Source organism: Vidua macroura, chromosome 22, assembly GCF_024509145.1.
Source record: "Vidua macroura isolate BioBank_ID:100142 chromosome 22, ASM2450914v1, whole genome shotgun sequence".
NCBI lineage: Eukaryota > Metazoa > Chordata > Aves > Passeriformes > Viduidae > Vidua > Vidua macroura.
Genome location: NC_071592.1, coordinates 3,047,260 through 3,061,102, shown reverse-complemented (window position 1 = coordinate 3,061,102; position 13,843 = coordinate 3,047,260). Strand labels below are relative to the sequence as shown.

Below are 13,843 nucleotides of genomic sequence, written 5' to 3'. Positions count from 1 at the left end.
GCAGGCCCTGGCACAGGGTGCCCAGAGAAGCTGTGGCTGCTCCTGGTCCCCTGGAAGTGCCCAAGGCCAGGCTGGATGGAACTTGGAGCAGCCTGGGATAGTGGAAGGTGTCCCTGCCCATGGCAGGGGTAGAAATTAGATGATCTTTAATGTCCTTACCAACCCAAACCACTCAGTGATTCTGTAATCCTGTTAGGTTTTGTAGAACAAAATTATGCTCAGAAAAAAAAATCTCCTTTTTTCTGCACTAGACACACAGAAGCTTTCAACAATTTCAGAAACCAGAAACTGCTTTGTTTACCCAGTCCATTTTTTATTATTATCATTAAGTGGGAAAAAAAATGGACAGACAAAAATTCCTTCAAAATTGTGCAATAATACATAGCAGAAATCAATGAATGAAAAAAAAAAAAACAAAACAAAACAAATAAAGGACACAGAGTAGCAATTCAAATAGTATAACATTAAACTTCACTTAAAGAACCTGATTCAAAGGTGACACTACCTCTATTAGAGGCTGGCTGCTTGTGGACTGATGCAGGTTTGTAAGGATTAATTATAATGTTGCAGCTACTTCCAGGAACAAAGATGCTCTTGGGGTCCAAGAGTAGCTGAGTTATTGCACCATTTCCCTTCTCTAGTCCATTTGAAGGAGACTTGAAAGCTGTTTCAGAAAAGGTTTGGAGGTTTTTTTGCTGGAAAAAATGTCATTTTACTTTTCCATCAGCGAGTAGGTGAAGTTTGTCATTAAATGTACTCTGATTCCAAGCATGGAGATGCTCCCACTGAGCTCTGCCCTGCCAGGAATGGGAATTCTGCTCAGGGAGAGTTTCCTTGGCTCACCAGGAGTTCCCTGGTGGATAATGTGAGGGTTTTGGTGACTCTGGAAACAGGAGGAGAGAAATAACGTGGTGACCACCAAGGTGACCATCAAACACAGAGCTCCCCGTGGATGCTGGCAGCCAGCTCTGCCTGTCTGCTCCTCCCTCCCCTTCCCGGCTGGCTCTGAGCTCCCAAACATCTCCGTAACTTGGTCTGTGTCCAAGGAAAAGAGGCTTTTCCCGGGGCTGAGCTATCTCCTAGCGCTGTGTCAAGGTGGGAGCACCTGCAGCAGGTTAGGGCAGGGAGAGCCGGCTCTTCTGCACATGAAATACCTGCAGGCAGGGGTTTTCTCCCCAAATTTCACCCCTCTCTGAAATGCCCTTGCAGTTTTCCTGGGGTACAGGCCAAACCCCAGAGGGGCTGGCTCCTGCTCCAGCTGCTTCCTGTGTGGGCTCTGCTCTCGCTGGGTTCAGGGAGCTTTTACAGGGCTGGCAAGCCACAGATGGACTTTATTCAGACTGAAAAGAGCTTTTTATTGACCTTTAATAGGTCTCCAGCCTGGGAAATGGTACCTCCTTGTCCTTTCTTGTAAAAACCAAACTCCCAACACAAAAAAGAGCCTGAGCCAAAGCAAAAGAAGCCTCGTGGTCCAAAACCTCAACAGATTTTCGTGTTCAACCTTAATCTTTTGTTCAAATGGACTTGAGAGTACTCATGGGCATCTGAAACGGGTGCAAACACAAATTAACTGGGGGAAGTTCCTCCTAACCAGGGTATTTTCCATACCCTTTTTTTTGTTTTTCCAGACAGATCCAACCATTTTACTGGCTTCCTATAAAGCAAACTCAAATCACCTCCTGAAATTTAGGGTAGCAAGTCATATCACATCACATAAGGCTACTTCAACAGAACCAGAACAAAATATACATCCACATCCACGTACCATATTTACAGCAGAACCCTCCCACCCCCTGTGTGTCTCCATGAACAAGATTCCGTGCTTCAAAAGTTCATAAAAATATACAATTTACCCCAGAACTGCATGGGTTACTCCCCACCTGGAGCCCAGACTTCTCTATCTCTCTATATAAAATACACTAGCCCTGTGAAAGTTGCTTTGCTGAGAGCACAGTGGTGATTTTTGCAGTGAAGGGGAAGGGCTGGGAGGGTTGGGGACAGCTCTGAGTGGCAGTGCTGTCCCCACAAGGGCTTTGCAGTGTCCCCAAACCCCTGGGCAAGCAGGGGTGACTCTGCTCTGCCCACGCTGTGTTTGGGGGTTAGATTTAACCAAGAGTGTTGGGGTTTGGGTACAAAATGCTTTGCTCTGCACGAGTGTCCCCGAGCCAGGAGCCTTTCAGAGTGGCCAGGAGTGACCTGTCCCCCAGGTGATGCTTGGAAATCTCCAGCCAAGGGATTTCTGCAGGATATAAAGTGGTTACAAGGGTCCCCCTTGGCATCTGGCTAGACAGAGATGGGCTAGACTCTAAATTCTGCTCATTTTACTGCACCAGGATTTACCCTGGAGGAGTAAAATACCAGAATTTAACCACTCCTAACCCCCGCCAGATTTTGGGATGCTACATTGTAATTTTCAGTTACCTCTGCTAAAAAAATTTACTTTATAAAGAAGGGGTTAAATACTCTTTATCTCTGTTTTTAGGCTTCCTCTCCTGCATAAAATCTTTTGATTTATGTTTTGGAGGCTGGTTTAGCCTCTGGGTCAGAGTCTGGTCTCTCTGTGCAGCTGTAACTCCAGGCAAATTGAGCTGTGTGTACTGGGGTGATTTCACTCAAAAGTTCAACTCCTGAACAGCACCTGATCCACTGACAAGGTAAAAATATTGCAACTCTGCGAGCTTGCTGCTCCTTATAAAAATCAGATTCTAGTTTGGTCCCAGCTTCGGAGGGGAGGAAAAAATCTGTCACCGGGAATGCTAACACCAGTAATTGAAAATAGAGTCAGTATTTCTCTAGAGTATCAAACCATCCAGACTTCAGCTTTTTTTTTTTTTATACATTTTTCTATTGTGAAATTAAATGGATCAGTCACGTATCAAAACATAGTTGGCCTCTCTCGTTTCATCTGTAGGAAGACTGCAATTATAACTTAATTTACACAGCAAAAATACCTTTGTTTTTCACAAAAACAGTGTGACAAGACAGTGTGCTGCATTTCCTGGTGAGAAGTTTTGCATATATCGAGCACAGCCAGGGGAGAGCCCTGAACATCCTCCCCTGTCGTGCTCCTGGGTTGGCAGGTAGTGGTGAGGTTCACATTTTTTGGTGAAATTCACATTTTGCTGTCACAAAAATCAAAGCTCCAAACGGTGGCAAGCAGACTCTTTGCATTTGGCTCTGCAGCCAGTATTGTGTCTGCTGGGAATGTGAGATGAGAAAATAACATGTATGTGTGTGTGTGTATTTATATTATTTCTAAAGCTGTAGGTAAAACTACAGCTGCTTTTAGGAAAATCCAATGAGGGAGCATCAAATCCCTGCCGTGGGCCAAATTAGTTTAAAATTTCAGTAATTATTGCTCCGTGTGAGTGTGGAAAATCCGGATTTGCACACACTGGAGATTCCCCCTTCCATCCCACCACCGTGCTGGCACCTGAGGGAAGCTCCACGGAGGAGGGGTATCCTAAAAATACCTGGGAAATGAGTTTTAAGGTGCAAGTGGCAATGTTTTGTTCCAGTGATGTGGTGGTTGTAAGCTCCAGATTAATTAAGCCCCGTGTGATGGGCAGGGGCAGCAGCAGGAGGGGTTTGGGCAGCACATCTTGGTGTGGGGATATTTTTGACTTCCCACAGCAGCAGGAAGCTAAAAGTCACCCCTAAAAAAAAAAAAAAATGTGCTGCTGTACTTTAAGATTGCTCAAAGATTGGGTCTTTAAAAGGGAGAAAAACTGTGAAAATGAGAGGTTTTATTATCGTGGCAAGGACAATGATGGGGATGCCAAGATACGACTGCCTTGCAAGATAAAGTGGCACATGTTCTACACAAGAATGTGTACAATGTCTGACGACTCTGGAAATCTGTTCCTCAGCAGATTTCCCAATAAATTAACACAACAAAAATACTTTCATATAAAACAAAGTCCAAAGGATTTTTTTTTTTTCTTTTGTCCTAAAGTAAAAGCAAAACCTTCAGGGACTATATTATCTCTCTCTACATATATAATCTCCTGAATTTTTATTTTTTTAAATAAATTTATTCTTGTCTTAGAAAAATAAAATGAGTAGCCAATTTAGTCAACGGAAAATATCTCACAGACTTAAAAGCATGCCCAGCAAGCATAGCCTTGTAAGACTAAATTAATGTTAAATCAAAGCAATTTGTTACTCAACCAACCTAGTCTGCAATTCACAGTTGATTACTACAAAGTGTATTCTTAAAATTATTATTATTTTTTTCTTTTTTTTGGCCCATATAAAAATAACGTATTGCAACTCAAAGTGCATTTTTAAAATAAACAATCAACTATTTTTATCAAATAAAATATTTACACCATTTGGTTTTGTACAGTCAGAAATGCGCCTCAGGCGATGACCATGGGGACGTCATCTGAAAATCCAGTTATCATTGGGGCTTCATCGTCCTCATCTCCTGGAAAACAAACCCAAAAGAGAGCTGATAGGGGGCCCTCAGCACTTTAAAATCTGTTTTTAAGTGATTTGCATTGGAAGGAGGGGCTCAATTTGATAAAAATATTGGTAGGGAAAACTTGTGGCGGTTGGACTTGATGGTCTTGAAGGTCTTTTTCAAGTTTAACAACCCCATAATTCTGTGATTTGTACTCTGAGATCAAATCCATGCAGATTGTGATGCCAGAGTGGCCCAAACTGTGATAGAAGAATTAATTCTTGCCCTGATTTCACATACTCAGTGTGTTTTTAAGTGATTTGCATTGGAAGGAGGGGTTTAATGTGATAAAAAAGTTTTGTTGGGAAGTTTTGGCGATTGGACTCGATGGTCTTAAAGGTCTGTGCAACCTTAACTATTCCATAATTCTGTGATTTGTACTCTGAGATCAAATCCATGCAGATTGTGATGCCAGAGTGGCCCAAACCGTGATAAAAGAATTAATTCTTGCCCTGATTTCACATCCTCAATGTGTTTTTAAGTGATCTGCATCAGAAGGAGAGGTTTAATTTTATAAAAACATTTGGTTGGGAAAACTTTCAGCAGTTGGACTTGATGATCTGGAAGATCTTTCCCAAGTTTAAGGGCTCTGTAACTCTATGATTTGTACTCTTGGATCAAATCCATAGAGATTGTGATGCCAGAGTGGCCCAAACCGTGATAAAAGAATTAATTCTTGCCCTGATTTCACATCCTCAATGTGTTTTTAAGTGATCTGCATCAGAAGGAGAGGTTTAATTTGATAAAAATGTTTGGTTGGGAAAACTTTCAGCAGTTGGACTTGATGATCTGGAAGATCATCTGGAAGCCAAGTTGAAGGACTCCGTAACTCTGATTTGCACTCTGAGCTCAAATCCACAGAGACTGTGGCACAAATCATGACAAAGAACTTAATTCTTGCCCCGAAGTCACGTCCCCAGCGCTGTCCCCACGTACCCAGATCATCCCCCGAGGAGAAGATGGCCGAGCCCAGGCGGGAGCTGTAGTGGCTGTTGGCGAAGGCAGTGAAGCTGTTCTGGAGCCTCCTGTGCCTCATGTAGAGCACCACAAAGCCGATGCCCAGGGTCACCAGCAGCAGGAACAGCACGGGCACCACGATGGCAGCCACGTCCGTGGCCCGGCCCGATTTGGTGGCTGAGGAGTCTTTACCTGGTGAGGGAGGGACACAAGTGCTCTTTGTACCATCCCTAAGGAATTGCTGAGGCTTCCCCTGAGTATTTTTTTAAGGAAATAGGGACTCACCCGTTCCCAGCTCGTCGTAGAGAAGCGTGGCCGGCTCCCCACACATCTGCCCCCCGTACAGGCACCGGGCCTGCACGCTGAACGAGTAGTTGTGGCCTATCTTCAGGTTGGACACCTTGAAGAAGTTCTCTGTGGTGTTGCCCAGGTAGGCTGTGATGTTCATCAGGCTGTCAAACATGTGAATCTCGTAGCCCTGAGGGAAACACCAACCCCAAGTCACTCAGCTGCAAAGGGCGGGTTTGCTTCTTCCCAAAGGGCTTGGAAATTTGGTTTTCCTCATGGATCTGGCTTTGATGAACCCTGCTGGGCTGTCAGCTGGGAGGGAGCAAGGTGGAGCCTCCTCCAGGAGCCCCTCCTGGTGTGCACTGACCTTGGCCAGCTCAGGGAGGACAGATTGATTTCTCTTCTGCCAAGTGACAGGATGAGAGGACACGGCCTCAAGCTGTGCCAGGGGAGGCTCAGGTTGGACATCAGGAAGGATTTCTTCACTAAAAGGGTTCTTAAACACTGGAAGGGGCTGCCCAGGGTGGTTTGGAGTCCCCATCCCTGGGGGTGTTCAAGAAACAACTGGAGGTGGCACTCCGTGCTCTGGGCTGGTGACAAGGTGGGGATCGGGCACAGCTTGGAGCCAATCTTGGAGGTTTTTTCCAACCTAAATGACTCTGGTTTGGTTTGTCTGGTCCACTCTGTCCTTAGCACCCACCCCAGCCCACCCAAGCACAGAGTCCAGGAGGGTGAGGGCTTTTTTGGTGCAGTTTTGGACCTGCCCATGCTCTAACAGACAACATTGCACAGATTTTCTATCCGAGTCTGAATAATGACACCTTTCAGACTTCCTGGCGTGGCAGGGCAGAGCTCTGTTCCCAGTCCTTTCACACATGGGACAATTGTCCTTTTCTAGCAGGGTAATTATGTTCCTAAAAGGTGACTGATTGGATCTATCAGCTTCAGAGCCTCAGCCATGACATGAATTTTAGTGAGCTCTTCTAGAGGGCTCACCAAGGACAGGATGGATTTCAGAGCCTGTGAGAGAGCCTTGCACTGACTCTGCTCCAGGATTTTCTGTAGGACAGGAGGCACAGCAGAACTTACCCGGCTTTCATTGAAATTGCTTTCCTTCAGTGCCAAACTCTTCCAGAAAAGCAGAATATGGTCGTTTTCAGTGATGATTTTTAAGGCGTCCGGTGCAGACAGGGGGACTGCAAATGGGAAAAAGTGGCAGCAGGTGAGGTTGTAGCACTGGTGGCACTTTCCTCTCACACAAATGGAGTAAATTCTGAAAGTTATTGGGTTTTTTTTTAGGGATCAGGACAATACTCTGCTTGGAAAAGAGATGTGCTGGAGGAGAGGATGCTGTGGTGCGGAAGCTGGGAGGAATTTTTCAGTGGTAGGGCTGTAATGGTACTTGATGATGTGTACACAGCCAAACTGGTGTCTTTCCCATCTCCATTTATCAGGAGAAAAACACTGGATATCATTTGAGAAGCTTCCTCTCCACTGCTGTTGTTTGGGGGTGTAATCACCTCCCCTGGAAGGCCTCACAAAATTCAGCTTTGCCTGTGGGAGAGGACCAAGAGCTGCAGGAAGATTTCTGCAGCCTTGGATGGGTGCTGTGTCCCTCACCTGTGTTGATCTTCATGCTGGATTCCTTGCTCATGTTTCCCAGCTGGACAATCACGTGGTATTTCCCTCCTGGCTCCAGCTTCTTTATGGTGTACTCCACCGTGCTGTTCCGGCTTTTCACTTTGTAGATTTTATCTGTTTTCCTCACCAAATCTTTAACTGCCACGGCGTAGAGCTGGAGGGGGAGGAAATGGATGGAAAAAAAGTCTCATTTTCCTGCAGAATTTCAGCTAAACAGTGGTAGGACATTAGGGCGGGTAAAATTTGCTTTAAACCAAGGCTGAGCTTTATAGAAAACCTGGGGGAGCAAAATTCCAACTCTCTCTACATCTCTGCCCAAAATCGGCATTTACTGATACAGAAAATGCAGTTAGTGAAACAGATGAGAGCAGGAGGAAAACCTCAGGTTGTACTTCTCGGTGAATCGCAAGGATGCAACGCAAGCCCCTGCCCTGTCAGTTTCCAGCTCTGCTGGGAAGGTTTATACCTCCAAACCTTTGCTGTTAAAGTCTCTGGAGCAGAATGGGAGGGGAAAGCTTGCTGAGAAAATGACTGGCCTTCAGTGGAGCGAGACCCGAGCGTATTCCGGCGTGGCAGAGAACAGAACTGGGCTTTGTTGAGGCAGGAGGCAGAGCCCCAGCCCAGCCTTACCCTCCTGGGCAGAGCCAAAGCCCAGAAAGGTGTTTTGGCACATGCCCAGGGCTGCTTTAAGACTTGGTCAGCAACAGATATCCCAGACCTGGCTTTTTTAAATGTTACACTCCTGAGCTAATGGCCAGTAGGGAGGAAATGAAGATGTTGGAGGTGTCAGCACTTTGACGATGATTTTATGCGGAGCATAGACCTGACCTCAGGCTTCCTCCAGCAGAAGAAACGCGGGGATCTGTGTTTGAGGCAGGATTTTGTGTGCACAGGGCCAGCAGAAGGCTCTGTGAGGCATTACCATATCCTGGTCGGGCGAGTCGTAGGGCGATTCCCACTTGACGACGGCGAACGTCTTCCCGGTGCGCACGGCGTGCAGGTGCCGCGGCGGCAGCCGGTTATCCGGGATCATCTTCACCACCACGTAGTCAGAGGGGGGCCCTTGGTAGGGAGACACCACCCGCACCTGGGAGGGAGGCACAGAGGTCAGGGCAGTGTCCTGGTGGAGCCAGGGGGGCGGGCAGAGGGCGGAGGAGGAGGAGGGGAGCCCACCAGGAACAGGTACTGCTCATCGCGCTGCACCAGCACCGTGGCGTTGTGGGCGCTGGTGGTGCTGTTGTGGGGGCTCCTGTACAGCTCCAGGAAGGACGTGGCGTAGAAGATTCCATAAACCTGAGGAGGGAGAGCACAGCAAGGGATTGGCACGGCCCAGAGCATCCACTGGCTGTTGTGGGAAATGGATTCGTAGAAAATTCTCGAAGCCTGACAGAAGGTTGACGTGGTGAATATCTGTATGTAAACTTTGAGATAAGAAATGTTGACTAAGAAATGTCATGGGATAGGATGGATATTGTTGAGAGAGAAATGGAGCTAGAAACAGATATTGTTGAGAGGGAAATGGAGCTAGAAACGAGTTTTAAAGGATGGTTTTACAAATAAGGCTAAATACTTTGGAGAAATGCTGACTTAGAAATGTCATGGAATAGGACAGATATTGTTGACAGAGAAATGGAGCTAGAAACAAGTTTTAAAGGATGGTTTTATAAATAAAACCAGATACATTGGAGAAATAGAACTATGGAAGATGTACTGTAGTAGGATTTACAAGGGGTAATTTTAGATGATTGGTTTTAAGGTATTTACAGTATGGTGTGGTAAAGGTTGAAAGGTTAAGAAACGCTTATAATGTTTTGTAATTAGGAAATAAACTTCTGTCAGACTTTGAGAATTTTCTACAAATCCATATCCCAAAGGCTGTCACTTTTTAGGGGCATGAAACAAAGACCTTTTCCCTCTGGACCCTTTTTCCTGCTTTTCCCTCTATCTTGCCCAAATTCAATCTGCCCACTTGCCTTTGAACCCCCAACCCAAAACTCCTGAGCTCGGCTCAGGTAACAGCAGTTGATTCAAAGGCTGCTGGAGCTGTGTTTAAGCCACTTCTCACTGCAACAAACAGAAAAGAAGCCTTGCTTTGCTTCTGTTTAAAAGGCAGGAGGTTCTTTCCCTCATTATCCCCAACATTTTCAGGGCCTTGGAATTCAATCCAAACAAATTATCCTGACTTCAGGGGCTTTCGTGTGCTGCTCTGAGGCTCTGAGCCGGAGCCCAGGGCGGCTGGTGAGGGAAGGGTTGGTGCCTTACCACATTCCTGGGGCCAGTCCAGCTGCATTCCACGGCCGTCTGGTTGATGGCCTTGGCCTTGAGGCTTGGGGACACAGGTCTTGTGCCACTGGTCACCACATGCACAAAAGACAGAGGGCTGTCACCCAGCTCCGTCTTAGCCCAAGCAGAAATTTCATAGGGGGTGTGTGCTGTCAAATTGGCCACTGAGCAAGAAGAGAAAGGGGCACTATTAGGTGAGGCAAAGCACGGCAAGAGCGGGGTGGGAGCACAAGGGAAGGGTCAGCATCACAAACAGACAGGAGCCTGCCTCTCCTGGGCTGTACTTCCATGACTTTGCAGTAATTTCCTTTATACAGAAGCACCTGAGGCTCTGGAATCCAACCCAGCCTTGCTTTTCTGTGCCCGGATGATTTCACATACCCACACTGAGACTTTCCCAAACCAGAAATGTGGTTAATTAATAGGGACCTGTGCTCTATGCAAGCCCAAGAAATCCCTGTTCTGTTTCTACTCCCTTTGGCAGATTAAAAATGGAACAACAAACAAAACCCCCTGTGATAAGAAAGGACTAGTGCAGCTCTGGGGGTAAATCCCAAATTTACTTGAAATCTCCAGGTCCTCAAAACAGAGAATTTGCTGCTTTGTCCTGTCCAGATTTAAACAGAATTGTTGAAACAGAACTACTAGTTGAAAAAAAAAATCCTATAACCTCTCATAAATCCTTCTGCTTGGTGTTGACCAAAGCAAAGCTTTCTATTTTGAGCAGAATTTACCTTTTTGGATGGACTTTTCTCCTTCTATGACCAGAGTCCTTTTTTCCTGCCTGTGGGTATCAAATGTCCAGTAGATGTTGACCACGTAGCCACTGACCTGTCATGCCCAAGGACACAGAGCCATCAGCTCAGCTGATGCACACAGGGAACCAGGGTTACTGTCAGACCCCTGACAGTCCTTGCATTGTATTTTCCATCCCAATTAAGAGCCCCGGGGCAGTTTGGGAGCAGTAAGAAATGATTTGGCATGAAATAACTGGTAATTGCAATGCTTCAGTGGGTGACAGCTTCTCCCAGCCACTATTCACCATTTACCCAGCTCAGATGGAAAGAGGAAAAACTCTTACCTTGATGTTCGTGGTCATTTTTAGGCTGAAACTTATGGAGTCCTCACTGTAGCTCTCAATGTGGATGACAGGGGGAGGAATGACTGGGAGGAAAGAGAGGGAAGAGCTGTTAGTACAGCAGAAAGAAATAAAAATATTTCTTGAGAGAGGACAGATAAAATACAGCTTCTTGTGTTGACACCCAGAACAGGACGCCCCAACCTTGCCTAAGACATGTTCCCCTCAGAGAAGACACTGACATCATTTTTTAGCTCCACCAGCTAAAAGCTGCTTTATCTGTGCCTTGCTCAGTGCAGGCTGGAACTGGAGGGGTCTGGGCAAAGGGATTTCTCTCGGAACTCAGTAGGGCGAGCTCCTATCCCAGGTGACAGCTCCTGCCCTTCCGAGGAGCTGCTGGGGGAGCGCAGGAGCTATCGGTGCCAAGCACTCATGCAAAACCTGAAGTAAAAGCTGTTTCTGTTCTTTCTACCTCTGTTTTTCTAACCATCAGGTAATTCACATTATCTGAATCCTGCACTTCGAGTAGCCTGGTGTTTTCTTTCCCTTCTTTCATCTGGCGAATTAGCAGACAATTTTGATGCAGGGACATAAGTTTGGATGAAAAACTTGGCATGAATACAAACGACTTCAAAAGGCTTTTCTTAAAAAACAAAAAACAAAACAAACAAACAACAAAAAAAAAAACAGGTTGGGAAGGAAATGATTTACTGTGCTGTTTGAATTTATCTGCTGTTAGACTGTGATGAAGTGATAGTTCTTGGGAGCTGTGGTTGTTTTTTATGGTCTGCAGGAGGAGCCACAATAATTGTGACCTAAGAGGGAGAAGGATGAGCCAGCATCCTTTTAGAGTGAGAGTGATGGAGTTGGTATTTTCTTGTCTATCTGCAGGCAGGATTTGCCCTACAAAAGTCTGAGGGAATCTGTCTGCAGCCTGGGAGAGAGGGGACAGGGCAGCACATCCATCCCTGTGCCACAGAGCTCAGAGAGGAGGCAGTGACCCCTCCAGACATGCCATGGAACTCTGAGGCAGCTCAGGCTGAGCGAAAAAGTCACTTTTTACAGGTCACTTTTAACAGCAAAGCTGTTGAACAGTGTGAAAGGCTCAGCAGGGAGAATAAAGGCCAGGGAGGTGGCTCTGGATGCTGCTGCTGCTGTTTCAGGTTGATCCTCTGCCTTTTTGTCACCTTCTCTGAGCTGGCCCAAACAACAACATTTACCTTTGCCTTTGACCGTGGTTATGGACTTGGATTCACTCCAGTTTCCCACCCCTCGGCTGGTTACTGCAGCAACCTTTGGAAACGAGAGGGTGAGGGAACATGAGCAACATTTTACAGTGCAAACAGAGAGGGAGGTTAGAGCAAGGTTACAGACCTGGCGGGGCTCCTGGGAAAAGGACTTGGAAGCAAACAATAGCTTAATTACTTGGCAATAAAATGCTTAATGCAGAGATAAAGCCGACTGCTTAAAGTCAATTAAAGGAATCTAAGAGGAGGGAGGGGCATCCTCTTTGTAGATAACTGCTCTCTGATGAGATCTTTGAGGAGTCCATCGAGATAAGGAGCTGGGGACTCCACGGGTCCTAAAGTAGGTGAGAACCACGCCAGGGAAGAACATGCAAGCCCTGAAATACTTCCAAAGATTTATCTGGGCATGGATTATATTGGGAAGGAATACCATGGGAGGAAAGCCTCCAACCAGCTGTGAGAATAACACGGATTTGGAGGAGGGGATTCATCCCCCCTCACAGTGAACTTCCCCAAGAACTCAGGAGGATGGACAATGGCAAAGCACACGTTTCCCAGGGCTCACTGTGCAGACTTTCATTTCCTAGTCTTATTACTTCTGTCTATAATTACCCAGCCTCTCCCCTGTGCAGACATTCCCCACAGGCAGATCTGCTTCTTTTCCCACTGATACACCAAGGACCAAATTTATCTCTGGCCCACATCCAGTGCAATTGCAGTGACATTGGAACGGGCAATTAGCAGGGAGGATTTTGTAATCCAGCCTGGCCTTCTGGGACAAAGGAGCAAATCAAGGGCCTTGGAACTATAGACATTAGCAGTGGTGGTGTGGGTTGGCATTAAAGGGCAGGGCTTTAACAGGATGGTTTTTTAGCAAGGTATTTTTTTTAGCAAGTTTTTGGCTGTGCAGGACTTTGGCCACTCAGTAATGAGAGCTCTCTTAGAGGAAGCTTCGGAAATACTCACTCTGAGAGAGAGCTTTGGAAATACTCTGAGAGTTTTGTAAATACTCACTCTGAAAGAGCTTTGGAAATACTCTGAGAGCTTTGGAAATAATCACTGTGAGATGGAGCTTTGGAAATACTCACTCTGACTGTGTAGAGAGTGTTGACCTGCAAGTTCTTGATCTCCGTGTAGTTCTTGGTGGTTCTGAGGGATGACCACTCCTTGGATCCACTGCTGCTGTATTCCACCTAGGAGCACCAAAACAAGGCGTGAGGGCTCAAAAATACCACGGGTCAGCAGGTCCCTCTGAGACAAAATGTCAGCAGAAAGAAGCACGACATCTCAGAAAGGGAGAAATTAAGAACTCGAGGGCTGTGGTGCTGCCTGTAGCATTTCTTCTCCCAATTTGCCTGATGTTCCCAGCTGATTTCCTCCCCATTCCAGGCCCACCCCCCTGCAGCTGGCTGTGTCTCGTGCCACCGAGCTGGGCTCAGCCCCCAAGGGCAGCAGGACTCACGATGAATTCCCGGATGAGGCCGTGGGCGTTGACGGGGGGACTCCACCAGCCCATCACCACACCCTCAGCTTCTTTCTTCAGGGACAGCTGGAGGTTGAGGGGAGCATCTGGAACTAGTGATAGAAAGAGAAATATTAGTGCCAGTCACAGAGGTGTGCCCAGAGCTTGCGGGGAAAAGCAACATCTCCCTGAAAAATGGGGACAAACGGGTGGATGGCCCTTTCTCCCAGTCCAGCACAATTCTAGTTCTGGAATGGCTGCCCAGGGAGGTGGTGGGGTCACCATCCCTGGGTGTGTTTAACAAAGCCTGGATGTGGCACTGGGTGCCAGGGTTTAGTTGAGCTGTTGGGGCTGGGTTGGACTCGATGACCTTGAAGCTCTCTTCCAACCTGGTCATTCTGTGAATTCCCAAGCCCATGGAA

The 13,843-nt window shown here is 46.7% G+C and overlaps 1 protein-coding gene across 1 annotated transcript in view; it reads right to left on the bottom strand.

The window, feature by feature from the left end:
* Positions 1-292: 292 nt before the first annotated feature.
* The window catches only part of SORL1 (sortilin related receptor 1), a 40,062-nt gene continuing 26,511 nt past the window's right edge, over positions 293-13,843 (bottom strand). Inside the window, exons 35-47 of the mRNA XM_053997069.1 lie at positions 13,422-13,534; positions 13,048-13,152; positions 11,933-12,005; positions 10,716-10,798; positions 10,369-10,465; positions 9,614-9,798; positions 8,525-8,644; positions 8,274-8,438; positions 7,331-7,505; positions 6,800-6,906; positions 5,708-5,900; positions 5,402-5,614; positions 293-4,429 (exon numbers count right to left, since the gene is read on the bottom strand). Of these exons, the coding sequence (XP_053853044.1) occupies positions 4,362-4,429; positions 5,402-5,614; positions 5,708-5,900; positions 6,800-6,906; positions 7,331-7,505; positions 8,274-8,438; positions 8,525-8,644; positions 9,614-9,798; positions 10,369-10,465; positions 10,716-10,798; positions 11,933-12,005; positions 13,048-13,152; positions 13,422-13,534 (1,697 nt within the window). The 3' untranslated portion in view covers positions 293-4,361. The remainder of the gene's footprint in view (positions 4,430-5,401; positions 5,615-5,707; positions 5,901-6,799; positions 6,907-7,330; positions 7,506-8,273; positions 8,439-8,524; positions 8,645-9,613; positions 9,799-10,368; positions 10,466-10,715; positions 10,799-11,932; positions 12,006-13,047; positions 13,153-13,421; positions 13,535-13,843) is intronic.